Source organism: Pungitius pungitius, chromosome 20 (genome assembly GCF_949316345.1).
Source record: "Pungitius pungitius chromosome 20, fPunPun2.1, whole genome shotgun sequence".
NCBI classification, from domain to species: domain Eukaryota; kingdom Metazoa; phylum Chordata; class Actinopteri; order Perciformes; family Gasterosteidae; genus Pungitius; species Pungitius pungitius.
The window spans coordinates 7314770-7331888 of NC_084919.1; the positions used below are offsets into that span (position 1 = coordinate 7314770).

The 17119-nt window shown below is 44.5% G+C and overlaps 1 protein-coding gene across 2 annotated transcripts in view; it reads right to left on the reverse strand.

Moving 5' to 3' along the window:
- LOC119195081 (steroid hormone receptor ERR2-like) overlaps window positions 1-17119 on the reverse strand; it is a 94016-nt gene that overhangs the window by 23134 nt on the left and 53763 nt on the right. Inside the window, exon 1 of one of the 2 annotated variants that reach the window (XM_037449702.2) lies at window positions 6817-7354. The exons of the other annotated variant lie outside the window; for it this stretch is intronic. Within the exon in view, the coding sequence (XP_037305599.2) occupies window positions 6817-6866 (50 nt within the window). The 5' untranslated portion in view covers window positions 6867-7354. Of the gene's footprint in view, window positions 1-6816; window positions 7355-17119 lie in introns of those variants that run through there. 2 annotated transcript variants of the gene reach the window in all.

Below are 17119 nucleotides of genomic sequence, written 5' to 3' on the forward strand. Positions count from 1 at the left end.
ATGGAGCGATAACACAACGCAAGTCTTCACTCTGAGGCTGTTGTGGTTCATAGAAGACGCACAGTGCTCATGTTGAATCTAGTCAGCAAACAGCACCAATATGTACTCAATGGGAAGGAATATTTTCTCCCATCTGAGGGAAATGTAGAAAGCGGCGTTGCAACGGTTAATACATCATCGCAGCCAGATAGGGGGGGATTCCCTATGGAATGGTACATTGTGGCATATGTAAAAAGTAGTTCACTCCCCACTTAGCACACAGTAACGCTGGGGAGATGTTTTTTGTTAAGTTTAATGGAAATTTCTAATGGGTCCTTTCAGATCTGTCGAAATGAAATAATGGCACGAACCGCCGATTCGTGCAGACAGAAATAGCCGCATAGTTTCGTAATTTGGTTTCTTCTGCTTATTATAAAAAGAGACATCGAGTTTCTAAGTGCAGCCGGGCTCTCGTCAACCCAGCCCCGCTCCCTTTACAACACGCACGCCAACGCACACACCCCCTCACTCAGAACGCGCACAAACGCATTGTGCCCAATGTCCGATGGGGGAATGTTTGCTCCACCGCGCAGATAAAAATGGTACGAAGTCCCGAGCGGACCAGCAGGCCTCATCCGACCGACGTGAAGGTCACCTGCCGTGTGTGCGCTGCCGTTTCTTTGAGGCCCAGACGGTCCCACTGTGGACGCCGGGGAGCAGCAGAGACACTGGTTTCAGTGTGTCCACCGCACCGGATGAGAGAGACACTCGGAGTGTTGTTTTTTTAATTTTCATTTTGGAGCAGACGTGTGATGGGTGTGAGAATGTCCCACCAGAACAACTTAAAATCTCTAATGTGTGTGTGTGTGTGTATATTTTGGCATGTGTTGCAGATCCCTTGCTTCCCTGCATAAATCCTGAATCCACCTCTCTTCTAAATCTAAAAATTCTAAAAATCAAAGGGATTCTCCACGGTGACCTCATGCTATCCTTGGCTCGGTGAGCGCCGGGTTAAAAATCCACTCTCCATATTTCACTATGTATTTTCCCACCGAGGGGAAACAACGCCATGAAGCCCGTGGCTAAGCTTGTAGCGAGGAACACGGCGTAAATCACGGCGCTGAACACACAGCTGAACGCGGCAGCGCAGAAGGACAGCGGCAAGGAGCCATGCATGAAATTAGTTCATTAATCTTTCTATGATAGGCCGTCCTTGTTTGGGGCAAACTCTATCAGCTCTAAACCCGAGTGCCCCCTTCCCGCCTGACACATAGATCGCGCCGCCGGTCCGGGGTGTCTGGGAAATAAATGGTCCCGCGAGCGGGAGAGTGGGGTGGACGCGTGTCGCCCAAGTGTTAAGTGGCAACAACAGCGCGTGCACGACATAGCGTGGCTGCACGGATGAAGGTCATCAAAAAGATGCGTGCGCTCTAAAATCTAAATGCATTTGCCACGGGTAATGTAGTGGGTTCACGTGGGAACAGCCATTGGTCAAAATATCTGCTCAAAGCACACTTAAGGTAATTTGTCAAAAGGGAATAAGCCACGTTTATTAAGATCTCTTCATCATCTTTGGCTGTCGGTTTAAATCTCGCAGATTTGATACGGCCAAATCGCAGCCTTTCAGTCAGGACCTGACTAACATATTACATATGAAGTGCTAGTTAATACCAAGATGTGAACTGTCAGTAAGTTCTCTCAGACTCTAGACTGTAGAATAGTTGACAATTTATTTAAAAAAAAATGTTTATCTGATTTAATGACTTTCATTATGGATTGATCTGACTAATATTTTTGACAGAATAATATTGAAAATTGTCCATCACATGATCTTTGAGACAAAGGGGACGTCTACGTCTTTTTCTTTTGTGTCCAACCACAGGTTCAAACTGATGCAGAAGAAGAGTTACCTCCACTTCTTTTGCACTAATCCCCAAAAAATCCTGAAATGATTTTCAAAAAGTTTTCAAAAAAGTTGATTCAGCGCCAATAGATTTAAAGCTGCGGTTTGTGTCTCGTGCTCAAAGGAGGCCACGAGCCGAACGCTGGAAACCTCTAAAAGGTAAGAAAACGGCTGAACAACATTTCTTACGTATCTTTGCTTCAAAGTCACGACTCCTGAACAAGTTGGTGAGTTCCAGTACTACGTTTGTACCGCATGGTAGACACACTTTCGTTCTGCTTTGCTCTAACCCCCCCTCCCCCCCCCCACACACACACACACTCGTACACAGAACTTCCAGCATATGGCCTCTTCAATGTCACTGCCACCAAGAGAGATTGCATAGATTTCCCACATGGATGAAGTCTCCTTACCTGGAGTATCAACCCCCATCTACATACACGTTCACCACCTCCAGGAAATTGCTCTGCCTGCAAAGTCAAACACACCCCTAACTGCCTTTTAAAGGGGAGACAGAAGAAGGAGGCTGTGTGTGTGTGCGTGTGTGTGTGTGTGGGGGGGGGGAGCAGAATAAACGAGCAGAGACTTAAGCCGTCATTGGGAATCAGAGGGGGGACTCATGAGGGACAGTTACGATATTGATTTCATAAATAAACAGAGATGGCCATCGATCCTAATGTTATTTTGCATTTCAATTACTGCCCGGTAACATAACCTTCAAACGTCTGCTTCTCCACAGTAATAACATCCACTGATAATCACAAGCAAGTCTTGTCCGCCGCAAATTGGCTTTTCTCTCTCTTACTCCGTCTCTCCTTTTTTCTCTTTTTTTTTCTTTTTCTCGAATGTGTAAATGACACAACTTTGCATTTGCCTAATGGTATCAGGGCATGGGCTGAATTTCAAGTGAGACTCGAGCTGATACAGTAAGCGCTCCGGTCAATTGACACAATGCAAATTAACGCGGTGAAGAGGAATTAAGTTCACAATGTGAGACCTCGTGAAGCTACGACGAGGCCCATTAAATTAAACATGCCGGCCGGCCCACACTCCATGATTACACACACTTCTTCTTCTTCTTCTTGTGTGTGTGTGTTAATTTAATTTGATCAATAAAAAAAATAAAAAAACTCATTCTAAGAAGTCCCCTCTGCTGCTTACGTGTAGCCGGAGCACATGAAAGCCACGTTGCGTTATGATTGAATGGCGACTGGGAAAAATGAAAGCGGCCATTTACATCCTGATGAATTCAGAGTCCTTGACAGGTTGCCTAAAGGATACATCTATATCCCTCCATCAAGAGGGGGGGGTCATGACATGTAATGAAGTTATTTCTCCTCTCACGCCGTCACGCAGAGCTGGGCCGTTCCCCCCGAATGCAGCAGCCGTCGCCATTAATAAACACGTCAGGGCTGAACCCTTTTGAATTGTTTTTATCGTTTGTCATCGTCTTCTTTTGGTCCCGCCCTCCTTCATGAATACTGAAGGCTGCCGGTAAAATAGAAGTAGGTTCTTTCGACCCACAATGTCGACCCAAAAACCAAACTGTCCCAACCAGCTGCCCCCTCCCTCCGTTGGCCGGGAAGCCAGTTATCAAACTGGAAGATGGCTTTTTAATGATTTGGTGTGAAAAAAGCAGAATAAGAGACACTTCGACAAGTTACAGAACAATATTCTATTTTATAAGCAGAAATATGACCCAAATGTATAAGTGACATATCAGAGATTAATCTCTGTGGCGGACACACATATAATAAGATATGTATATATCTTTTATATCAAAGCGTTTCCATTTTAAAAATCTAAGCGTTTGACTATAGGTTCATAGCTAGAACATAGTACATATACAATATTCTGATGTAATATAATTGATTTTGAGTCTAACATAATAATAATTTACTGTTTACAGAGCCTCTCCTTTAAGAAAAAGTTTTATTTGATATAAAATATGAAAGAATTATGCCGTCATGTTAAGAAAAAGAGGCATTAATATATGTTAAATATTAATGACACCATGACGAATGTAAACATTACGAAAACTAAAACATGGCCACGTGGAAAACTAGTGTACAGATGCAAAGAATAATACGATGTGTATCTCTTAACAGACACAGTCAGGTGTTTGCATGATATGGCACCGCTAAAATTAGATCCCAGGTCAGTGTGCGAGCCTTTGGTCTCATCCGCACATGTATATGCGCGCGCACATGTGCGCTTGTGCTTGTGCATTGGTGTCGGTGTGTTTGTGAAGGGCACCTACAGCGAGCAGCAGGTACAACCCCAAAGAAATGGATGTAAATTGATTTGAGCGAACAGAATACAAACATTTAAACTATAGAGGAATTGTGATTAAATTAAAACTAAACTTTAATCACAGTGACATATTGAGGCTGACCATTTGAACATGAACAATTACTTTTAACATTTAAGGAATAGGAAAATAGTGTGCCTTTGTTTCCTAATGAAGATATACAAAATAATAATTGCAAATGAAAAGAAGTGTAACAGATATGTATGCATAAGTATATTGACTGAACTGGTCCGTATGAAAAATGGATCTCAAAATGTGATGGAGTTTGTGTTCTTTAACCCACACTTTAGAGCTGCAGGTTATTTAGATTTTACTTGCACACAAATTTGCTAAAGATTTGGTTCAAGAAACAAAACGTATCTCATGTGTCTAACTTTTTAAAGATTACAATCATGAATTACAAAAAATAAAACATTTTAGCATTTCTACATTTGTTTTTTTTTTACCCAAAAGCCAGAACATTGATTTAAATTGATGTACAAAGTTATATCTCCGAACAAAAGTACCTTGAATCTGTACAGATACCCGTATATATTTAAATGTTCTTATAGTTTGATAACTGAGGAGCTGATCCGTGGCGGGACAGTTGGACACATCAGACCTGGGACCGCTCACCTCTGGCCAGAAGGTTGGTCGTCAGTCCTCAAGTGATTATTAATAGTCCGCCCAGAGGCCAGACCGTACACAGCTTTATGTGACACTAAAAGCACAGATTTACTGTGTGAAGACACACGACCAACTACAATCACATGCAGTATGCAGTTTGTTACATATTTGAGTCATATTTTTAGTTTTTTGTTAGTATAAACCGTGAGGTCCGACAGCTTACAGAGGTAGCAGGCTGTTTGATTTAAAAGCTCCATTATGGTTGGCTCTCGTTAAATAAGTTAAAATGCACATAGTAAGTTAATCTAACTCTTTGGAACGCATGCACATACTTAAACGAGAAAGGCTTCAGATTCGCCAAAATCACACTTTTTGTTTGCATCCATATCACAGGGTCACTTTAGGTTTATATCATCATATTGTCCCTTTCCTTTAAATTATACTTATACAAGTTTAACATAAAAACAAACAGTAACTTTCAATTGAATTCGAAGTCTACTACGTGCAGCTTTATAAATTCTAGAAATTGACGATTGTGCAAAAAATATGAGCTCAGGGGTTGTGTGTGTGTTTTTTTTTAATGTGTGTGTGCTGCAATCCACAAAGGAATTATAATATTGAATGGCAAGGCTTATATACAATACTTGAAACTGATATATTTAAAAACATTACCAAGCAAGGAAACCCGGATCGCTCTCGTTTATGTGAGGTATCAAAACAACGGATCCATTCCCAAAACAAAGGTGGTTAAGCATTACACTTGCTCATGAATTACTGTCATAAGTTTGATTGTAGTGTTTCAATTAAATGTATGGACCTCACATAATGCATCTTAGATCATGTCTACTGCACCCATGAAGCAGTTTGAATTGTCAATGTTGCGAATTGTCAATTTTACTCTATTTCGCGTGCCATTGAACATCAGTGAAATGAATGTAAAAATCACAGATGCACATTTTATAGTAGCATTGAAAATGAAAATATTATCACTGTCACCAACACTTCTAATAAATCTGTCACTTTTGAACGCCAAACTCAGGCTGATGTCATTTCACCTCTGTGAGCGTTGGCTTGACACTTGAGAACAGCTTTCTGTCCTTTGTCGAGAGTTGCGTGGAGTTTGAATTATCCGTTATCGCAGTCTTATAGAAAGTGCTAAGCAGGTTGAATCTTTCCAATCCCATCTACAGCTTAACATTAAGAGGATTCCAGTAAAGGGCTCCTGTCCAGTCATATTTGGGCAAGATAAAGAGCGTCTTTCCGGGCATGCAAAGAGTGAAGAGAAATACAAAAAGGCAGGTGCTGCGTCTGAGACGTCTGGGAGTTTCTTTGACTGCAAGAACTCAAACAAGCGGCTTGAATGCAAAACCACAGTGCACGTCCACTTCAGTCCTCTTTAAACACAACACACTGCATGGCTTCTAACATAATCGGACACTTTTGGAGTTGATCAATCCCGGCCTTATTAAATATTGTCATAAACTCTCCCATCGACAGAAAGAGTGACCAGCGCTCCCACAGAACACACGCGGGCAGTTTAACTGCCCCCCCCCCCCTCAGACCGGGGCGACCCGTGCAGTCACACGGTTCTCCTACCCCACTCCGCCCCCCCCCCGGCCCCCCAGGGACGCCGGGCCGCTGCCGGAGGACGGCGGCCCGGACGTGGTCCGCATTGATCTGCGTCTGGCTGGGCCCTGTGGTTGAGGTTAAACCCCCCCCCCTTGATCCTGGATGCAGAGCGAGACAGCTGTGGGGGCAACTGTCCCACCCGGGACGCCCCTCGCTGCCGCAGCCTCGCCCGACACACCGCTGAGCTCCGCTGTCCCGTACGCGGGAGGCAGAGATAAGGCGAGGAGCTCCCTGGCTTTTTTTTTAAAAACATTTTTTAAATAGTTTACATTAGGCACGAGGTTTTAAAGCACAACATTTTCCCAAATTGTTCAAGTTAATTAAATGATCTCGCCTGAGTTTAAAGAGGAAAAAAAGGTCAACAGAGAAGAGAAAGAGATGCACCTACTGGTTGTGGTAGCAGAGAGGGTCAGGGATGCACAGCTCGGAAACATCCATCAGTCCAGGTTAAGCATTCCAGGTGTTGCAATAACAAAAAAAACTTGATAAACAAACAGCTAGAGGAGGAGATCAGTTCCTAAACCTCCACATATCTTGATGAAATGTCGGTCAGGTGTTCCTGGGTGTTTCCTCCCCTCCCTGTTCAACACACACACATACGCACGCACAGGATGAAATTTAAAAAAAAAAAAAAGAAAAAGAAAAAACCTTCTGCCTCGGCCCGACAAACTCCAGTCTGCACAGGTGCTGCGCACTAAGGCTCAGCAGTACGTGTGGAGACACTGACAGTGGTTTTGATATAGAGTGCAGGAGAAGAGAGGACACAGGAAGTAAGTGTGCAGGACAGGAGAAAGAGTAAAGATCAGGGGGGAGTGATGGAGAGAGAGAGAGAGAGAGAGAGAGAGAGAAGGAGCGAATACGAGACGGACACAGATGGATGGAGAGCAGCAGCAGCAGCGGCGGTGAGAGCAAACTCACTCTGAGCAAGTCAGTGAGGGGGGGACTGAGTCTCCATTGAAGTCACGGGGGCTCTTTAAGAGCCGGGGGGAGTGGTCCGGTGCCTTTGGAGACGCTGCCATTGGTCGGGTTTCGGGAAGGCTGTTCCGTGAGCAACCAATGGGGGGGTGAGGGATTAACCGAGGTGGGACGGGCTAATCAACGACCAGTCAGGGTCCAGTCATTCACAAGGGAGGGCTGCAAAACAAGGGACTCAGGCAGACCCCACCCCCCACTATATATAAATATACATACACAGATATCTGTATATATCTGTAGATATAGATATACAGGTATAATCTATGCATTGATATATACATAGATATACTATAGATAAATCCATATATAGAGTATATATCAAGAGAGAAAGAGAGCTGTTTGATGTATGAGTGTTCACATCTGCACAGGCAGACTGAAGTGGGCCGTAGTCATTTACAAGCAGCAGCAGTAGCGTTGAGGTGGTTTAAACAGGCCTGTTTATTGTGCTTTAAAAGGCTCAGGGCCAGCTTACAGAGCTAAACTGTTCTCTTGACTCTTTCATCCCCTCCGCCGTGGAATCGCCGAGGAGGGCTTTCCACGGCACGCCCGCCCTTTGAAGTAACGGGCAGCTGCTTCCCACAGCATTTCACCCGTCACGCCGGAGAGTCGGGGGTCCGCCAAGGACCAAAGAGGCCGGATGCAGGAAGCCGAGAGCGATAATGACCTCGACAGGAACGATAATAACGATGACAGACAAGTTTGAGTGGATCTTTACCGCGTCTGTGTAGTGTGGCAGCCATCAGGGGAAACTCAGCCCCCCCCACCTCCCCACACACACACACACACACTCTCTCTCCCCCCCTTTTCCAACCCACTTCATCAACCCACATTTTCCTGATCGATACAAAACCCATCACACGCTCATATTGATCACAGCGTTGCTGTGTCGCCAGAAGCTTTGCCACAGACTCTGTTTCCCAACCAAAAAAAACAAAAAAAAACAGGAATCATAAATTTGAATGTCTTCTTTTCATGTCAGTCCATATCAGAGTCACAGGAGCAAGGGCTGATTGCTTTAATAAAAAGGAGCTGCGCTTTCTCAATTAAATTTTTGATCAATATTTGGGCATTTAATGTACTTTACTGCAGCGGAAAAAACAGGATATTCCTCCTGATCTGATTAAGACATCCAGACATAATCAATAGGGGAGATAGGTTTATGTTTTTAATGAGGCAGAGAGAGAAGACAGAAAAGCAAAGACGATAATGCTAAGATGACATGTATGAGGGTTTCCCATTAAGGTTGAACACAATGAAAACGAAATATGGAAGTCTTTTTTTTTTTTTTTTAATCCAGAGTGCATGTGAAAAAAATTCCCAAATGCAAGAACTTTTACACAGACTTCAAGCTGCTGATTGGGTTGAACGGACACACGTTAACCGAAAGAGTATCATCCATCAGACTGGCTTCATATCAGCCTATTAATTAGAAGCACTGCGCCGTCGTATTTGCTATGCTATATTTGCAGTTTTCCGAGGTGAGTCCAAGGCTCATCAGAGCGAGAGAGAGAGAGAGAGAGAGAGAGAGAGAGAGAGAGAGAGAGAGAGAGAGAGAGGGGACACCGGGCCTCATGGCATCTGACAGGAAATCTATTGAGCGCACATTCGGTAATCCCACTATCACGCTATCGGCAAACGAAGGAGCAGTAATCCAATCATTAGGTCCGTATTTTAAGCAAAACAGATTTTCAGCTCTACGACCAAAAGTGTTTCTCTTTAAGCAGATCAGAGCAAGTCTTGGGAGGAAAACACTCTGCAGTAGTTTTGCTCCCATTTGCTGTTTGTCACTCTCAGTGATCTATTGCCCAAGTCCACTGAATGCTGGAAAAGGGAACTGGGGATTTTATTTGAGGAGACATTTCGGCTTGTTGTATGCACAATCACAATTAAACCTGGACAAAATCAGATCAGAAACTGTGATTTAGCCGTCCGTGGGAAACCAAAGTGAAAAAGAACCAATCCTGATCTGTCAATAAATTGTAATTACATATTGCGGTGAGTTGAGGGACACAATTTCCCCGTCACACTGACTGAATGTGATTCATTTCATGATTCATGACAAAAGCGCTCGACCTTCTGACCTCTCCAACCAGACGCTGAGCAGGAGGCCCACCGTGTACTCCGTCCCAACTTTAGAGATATAGAATTACATTTTTTTTAAACAGGTAGAAAGTTGATTAGTTTGATTATTTAAATCTGCAGTATAAAGAGGAAGAATTAGGGAGAAAAACGGGGATTTATCTGTCATCGTATGAGAGCCAGGAATGTGACACAAACATTAACACAGTCGTGTGTATTTCTGTTATCTTACTACAACCTTTTCACACTGAGGAAACGCACAACTCCATTTACATCAGAAATAAGGAACATCAAACATCAGTTTAATCCCCCCCCCCCCCCAAAAAAAAGAGTCTGATAATGTATCCGTGTTACACCTTTCTGGAAGTAATTTCATTATAAATTCTGTGAAGCACAATAGCGACGTGTAAATGAATGCAACAAAAATAAGAGTGACTAGAGGTCAAGGTGACACATTACTGATGAGATTTTCCCTATTATTCTGTTTCGCTGTGATTGCGGAGGATTCGTTCTCTTGGATTACTTTGCGCTGATGTCATTCTGGTTTCCAGGTGCTCTGTCACGTCTTCTATATCTGTTTTAAAATCTCTGTAACATGTTGGAAAGAAGTGCTCACCTTATTATTGCAATAAATTATTTTATTATGGTCATCTTCTAAACCAAAAATGGAACCGTCAACATAAAAAGCAAAAATATTTTTCAGATATTGTGCAAATAAAAAACTTTTGAGTGTTAAAGCTTCAACTCCGAGTGTCAGAGTCGTCAAATCAACAAATGTGTCTCCACCCAACGACTAACTGAACCCGAATCCCTCAGATCCATCACTTGCATGTTTTTCCTCTAGTTTGGCCGTGCTGCTGGAGGAGTGTGGAGCGGGATAATTACCATCGCCACAGGGCTGCATCAATCAGCTGGGTGCATTTGTTGGTTTTTCATGGAGGTCCCCCCCCCCCCCCCCCCCCCGTCCCCCGTCAGGTGGAGGAGCGCGGTCGCCCCGCTGCCAGTTCATGCTGGGTTAATAAATGCTATTAGCCTCAATCTCTTGCCTCTTAATTTCTAATTTAACTGCGGACAGTTAAAACAAAAGTACGCGAGCGGCGTTGTTAATCAGGGACTCGTAGCAGGGCTCGGATGTCTTGATTGAGAGAGCTGGGGGGGGGGGGACAGGACTGTGTGCTGGGATCTCTAGTTTTGAAAACCAGACACAACGAAATGTAATTGTAGGAAAATTTGTTTATCCAAAATTCCAAACCATGCTTATTTACCCATTTAAGATAATATTTTGAATTAACGGTCTTCTTGCATTTGCACTTAAATTGTGGGTATATTGTGGGATAATATTAAAATGAAGTCAATTTTTAACTTTAAAGATTTTAATTTGAAAATCTGTCTTACAAATTCTCTCTCTATATACATGTATATCTGTGTACTTACATTCATGCCGTCTGGAATGGTGGCATCAACAACATCCCACATGTTCTCACTGCTCCATTCATTATCAAAATGTCCTCAATCACGACAAGACACTTTGGTTAAATGCAATCGTCAAATGGCATGTATAACCTCGAGGACATCTTTCTAACCTGCGCTGCGTCCGCGCTCCAAAGCGAAAGCCGCCTTTCGTGAGTTCCGGCAACAACAAAGTGGCCTCGGCCGCGTTTAATCACATTAGATGTGAACAAAATCATTTGCGCCACCATGCTCCGATTCTAAACGGCTCCTTGACACGGGGCCGGGTCCTCGGGCGGCTCGCCTTACGTCACCTGCACAGCGCGCGAGAGGGTCTGGACGGAGTCACCTCTAAAGCGACGCCCTGGCTTGTGTCATTGCCATCCAGGAACACGATCAATACGTTCCTCTCAAGTTCATTCCAACGAGGCGGCTGGCAAAAAAAGAAAAAAAGAAAAGCGGCCCTCGTGGCGTCAGCCTTTTCTGCAGCGCTGTGACGCTGGTGCACACGGAGCAGGCCCGAGAGAAGCGTGTGACTTTACACGGTGGCTTGGAGTGTCTGCTGCACAAAAACGTCCACAAAACATTTCGAGGCTTTGTCGCTTGTTGCGGTTGAGATTTCTGTCGCCTTTAAACCGTGTGCGTGGCACATGTTTGGGCTCAAAAAACCCAGCGGCGGCGGCTAGCTGGTGTTCAAAAACGCCGCGCAGGGGGGGACAGCTAACATTTCCACCAGTAGGTACGGTTACTGCAGAGGAGCAGCGGGCTCAACTTCTGCAGTCAGTGATATCAAAGACGTCTCAGAGAAGAAGAACAAAAAAAAACAAAGAGAGAAAATCGTATGTGTCGCGCAGCACTGGTTCCTCTCTGAGGAACAGTTCACTTAAGACCAAAACTTTCAGTCTCAAACGTCTCATCCCGTGTTTGATGAGGAAACGATCCTCTTTGCTTCCCACAACCTTTGTGCATCGTGTGAAACAAAAAAAATAATTCGTTCAATGCATCATTTAAAACAGCTGCTGACGACGAGGCGCACTTGAAAGCATCACGCGTGGTCTTCTATTAAAAAAATAAAGAATAAATAAAGCTCCGGTGCCTTTTAAACAGGTTTACACGCCGTCGACGAACATAACACTAAAAACAAACATTTATGTAAAGCAGCCGTCCGCTGCCAGTAAATCTCATTTCAAAAAGAGCGGCTTGGTATTCAAGACTTGGCTCGGCTAAGATCCGGGGGATGACTTTCATTTAGTCTCACCTCTCCGTCCATCTGGGGTCACCCCTGTTGGTATAGCAAGCACAGCAGTCACATTGCTCCACCATGCGCGCAGATTGCTTACTAGAACCGCCTGGAACCTTTCATATTTCCCCGTCAGCACTTTTTACAGGGTAATTTTGGCAGCCTTTAAGGATATCGCTGCCTTAATAGAGGATAAAAATAAACGGGCGGTGGAAGGGCTATATCAGGCCGGTTTAATCTTGTATTCTATACTGTGTAGAGCTAAACATCTGGCTTTGGCTCCATTCAGTGAGATTAAACTCCTCCCCGGTTGGTTCCAGAGACCACTTGTCCTATTTTTAAAACTACGAGGAGCCTTTTGAGCCAAGTGAATCTCGGGCCGGCCAGTTTAAACTGATTAAAATACTGTGGTGTAAAATGGCATTACGGAGCAGCTTCTAAGAATGTCTTTGCTCTGCATCCCATTCAGCGACTCCGGTCAGCAGATTTCGATGGATAGTTTCGGGAGATTCGGTTTGTATTCGCACACGTGTGCGCGCCTTGATGTGTACTGTATGTGCGTGAGCGCCGAGTGCGAGGTTTCTGCATGGGCCTGTCGGTGTGTGTAGTTACGGCGGTGACTGACTTCTGTGTAAAAAAAAAAAAAAAAAAGAAGCTTGTCAAAATGACTCAAAGAAGGAAACGGCTTAATTCAATCGACGCTGCCGCTTTCAAGACCACGAGGGAGCCGGCTAATGGTGTTAGAAACTTGAAAAGTTGGGGGGAAAAAAAAAAACATAAGCTTGAGGAGAGAAGTTCTCACTAGCTGGGAAAGGAGTGTGTTCCTTGAGGCTTTCCTATACTGTATGATAGTAAAAGCTCCACTCTTCGGAGCCTTGTTGCTTCTCTGTGAGCTCAAATGCTGGATTTTAGTTTGTGCTCCTCCCATGAGGGGCAAAGCTTTGCAGAAGTTAGAGGAGGGTTATGTGAAGTTCAGTGGAAATGTGTGTTTTTTTTTTTTTCACAGCACTTGGGCAACTTTTTTTTTTTTTTAAATAAAAGACAGGAATATGGATCGAGATGTTCCGCAGAAGCATGTTTGGAAGCGAGTGGATGGGGAGTTGCAGAATATACATATTTAGGTAAAAGTGAAAAAAAGGGACCCCTCTTCTAAATAGGCATCCTGTGGGCATTCCCGTGCAGAATTATGAAAAAGAACCTGGAGAAAACATAAGATCGTGTGTGTGTGTGTGTGTGTGTGTGTGTGCGCGCGGTGAAAAGAAACTGCGGGTGTGCGAGGCGAGCACCTCGTCTGTTCTATGCGCCCTGCCCCCTTCTCCGACATTCACCCCCATTAATTCCATGATTGTGTCTTCCTCTCATTTTCCCCCTCGTTATGCATTTAATGTTTCCAATTTGCCGTCATCACAGAAAAACGCCACAAGAAGCTATAAATTCTTTTCTAATTCCAAATAATTAGGATTACACGGACCAGTGGTTTTCAATCAGCGAGATCATCTCGGTGATAGATGGCGGGATAACTGGTCATTGCCGAGACATAAATATCGTGTCGTTCAATTAATCTGGTCTAATGAGGTGTCAAAGCTGCCACTCATCCATCAAATACAATTAGGAATAAACACATATGCATGGAGATGGGTAATTAATAATTAGCAAAGCAAAGAAAACAATATTGGTTTCAGCAGCCGGATTCGAGGAGCAATTTACCACAGCCCTCTTTCTCCATCCGATCCTTCTAGTGACTGAGACAATGACACACCGAAGGAATTTCAATCGATGTTTGATACGCTTGCACATTCCGCCGTGACATCTGTCACTTCACAACACCCTTACGGACATTAAAGCGGCAACTCAGAGTCTCATTAATAGCTCAGCCGTAAAACAATAAAACCCTAAAAACTCCTTTTGCCTTTTATCCAGATTAACTTCAGCGAGACCTGGAAACACTAAAACGTGACGGATGGAGTTCTTTTCTGGACCGAGAAAGAAGGAAAACATGTATTCCTCCATGTTGGGAAATTGGGGAGTGCCATCAACACTTCATCTCCATCTCGCCCCCCCAAAGCCCACAAGGCTCATTGTCCTAAAAAAAAAGACATCTCACACCTAGTGTTCATCGTCTTCCATTTTCAGAGGGCGGTCAAGCATCCTGACAGAATCAAAGTGCAGCGTCGGGATGAGACCCGCAGCGTGAAAATAATAATTCATCCTGCTCAGCTCCGGACGGGAGGTTTCAGCTGTCAAAAGCCTTCATCAGAACCTGTCACACAAAAGGTGGATGTATGTGGAGACCTGGCTTAGTGAAGCTCGGTGGACACCTGTCACACAGCAGCAGTGGAGTCGTTTGCCTTTTGACGCTCTAAACAATTATGAGGCCTCCAGCCCCAAGACTCATGTCTGTGAAGACCTTTAAGTAACAACAAGTCATTTGGAACAGCGATTGTGTTTTGTATGAAACTTGATGCCGACCCGGATGAAGTTTTCTATTGATTACCATGAAACTTTTAGAATAAATGAATACTAAGTTAGCCACATATAAAATTGGCTCTATTATACTTGTATATTTTTTACAGCCCGCCATCGTGTCCACTCCCCGCAGAAGGAAACAACAAAAAACGGATATTGTTAAAATGAGCAGACATGGCGTGGATGCTCCATATTCCTTGTACACAACGCGTCGGGGTCGAGTCGAGCGAGGCCCCCTGCGGCGTCCCGGGCTGATGGCGGTGGAGACGCGTGACGTGCCCAGAAGTCAGGAAGTGGGAGTCGACATGAAAACAGGCCCGAGACGCCGAGGCGCCCTCGATGGTTCAGTTCAGCAGCAGCGAGGAGGCAATTACCCAGAGGCATCGGGGCAAAAGATAGCAGCAAAATCAATACATCATTTCAGCATTTCAGAGGGTTTTCCTTCCATCGAGTCAATGTCTCAATTTAACAGCGTGACGTGGGTTGTTTTCCGAGTTAATCTCCAAAAAGGATTTCATGTGACGATGATAAACAAGGATTTACCTGTGGCTGTGATGCGTCGCTCAAGAGGCCGTCAACTTCATGAATACAAATGCATTTTAATCCACTGAATGTGAAGTCTAGCATTAATAACAATTGAGTACTGCCACGAATTTTGAGTCTGTAAAAAAAAGAAAAAAGAAAAAAAAGGTGATGCAGACACCTCTGTGCATGGCATATTTAGGGGAAATTCACTTCACCCGACCCCCGGGTTAAGTGTCTGAGAGGATGTTCGTCCCGTCCTGACGGCACGTCTTTGTGGTGTAAGTTCACCCAAAGTTTACCTTTCTGTCGGAGGCGGGGGCGGGCGGGGGCGACCCCTCGCCTACCGAGCGCCACCGTGGAGTGACAGCAGCCAGACCCCCCCAAAAAAACAACACAACAAAAGGAAACAAAATCGATAACGGCGTCTCTTATGGAGAAGCACGACGTGGTAATGACCACAGACCCACTGGAGCGTTGAGGCGGCCTCTGGGGGGGACGCTCCTCTGAGTGAGTGTGGGTGAGTGTGATTGACTAATCGCCTACTAAATTAGAAAAGACAATATCATACGGCTTTGTGCCGCTTCTGAGAGCTTTGTGCTCTCTCTCTCTCTCTCTCTCCTATTGCCCGGGATGATTGTTAAACATAATGGCACACCTTCTTCCATAACCTGGCAATTATACCGCCGGCAAAAAAAAAAAAAGAAAAAAAAAAAAAAAACTTCAGGCATTTTCTCCTTACAAAATAGTAAAAGAACCCATTTTTCAGGATTAGGTACGGCTCACTTTTATCTCGTGGATTTGAATATGAAAAAGGAGAGTGGTGGGGAGCGCGGGCGGCCCAAGGGACCCAAACACAGACTTCCTCTAAAATGTTAATCGTTTAGCTAATTGAAGGTATGTTCTTTGTGGGCTCTGCGTTTTGGAGGGTCCCTTGTACGGACCGAGCGAGCACAAGGTAGCGGCGCTTTCAGATGTGATTGTATTTGACTGCTGCTGCACCGGGGTGCCAGTGGATTTAGGCGCTTTTAAGATAAGTTACGGGGGGGGGAGGGGGTGGGGGGACACACGCACACCCGCAGACGTGCAGGGAGAGACACACACGCACACCTGCATGTACACACGCGCGAGCCCACACACACACAAACATGTACATGGCAAACCATTTGCATTAGAAAGGAGCATAATTGCCCCGGGCGGTGGCGGGGGGGGGGGGGGGGGGTGGGGGGGTGGGGGAGTGTGGCCTCAGGATTCCCCGAGAGCACCAGTGAAGTCAGCGAATCACGAGTCTGGATTCAAGCGAAGCTCCTCTTTCATGGAAGCATATTCACATCCTCCCGAGGAATAGGCAGGTAGAGGAGCCACACAGCCTCATGCAGACAAACCCATTAGCGCAGTGTTGCAGTTCAGGGGATAGAAAAAAATCTCAAATGATCGTTTTTGTAAAGAAAAATATTTTCCCTTTCCCCTTGTTCAAGGATAGTTTAAAAAAAAAGATTTTATACATTGTTTGAAATGTTTTGCTCAGTTATTATAACTAATCACTTTCAGGAGATTTCATGTACTGAATGCGACTGTACAGCCATCAGATGTCACATTTATTCTCAAAATCTTTTAAAAAAAGCCAATTATTAGGTTAAGTTGACTTTTTCTTTTCTTTTTTGCCCCACTGTGCCACAGACTTCATAAAAACCCTTTTGTTGACTGCGTCCGTTCCCCGTTTTCGTCTTAAGCCTCAGAGGCCCAACGCCAGTGAGCGCAAGGTGCTTCTTATTAACGGAAGAGCAACAGGTGGAGCGGCGAAAAACAACTTCTGGATCGGACGTGTTTCCTGGAGGAAATGTTAAAAGAGTGCACCTAAAGAACACGTCGTACATTTGTTCAATCATCCATTTTCCATTTGGTTTCAGCCTATTTTTCATTGCGAAAAAACAAGGGGCCGCCAACAAATGCCTTGAAC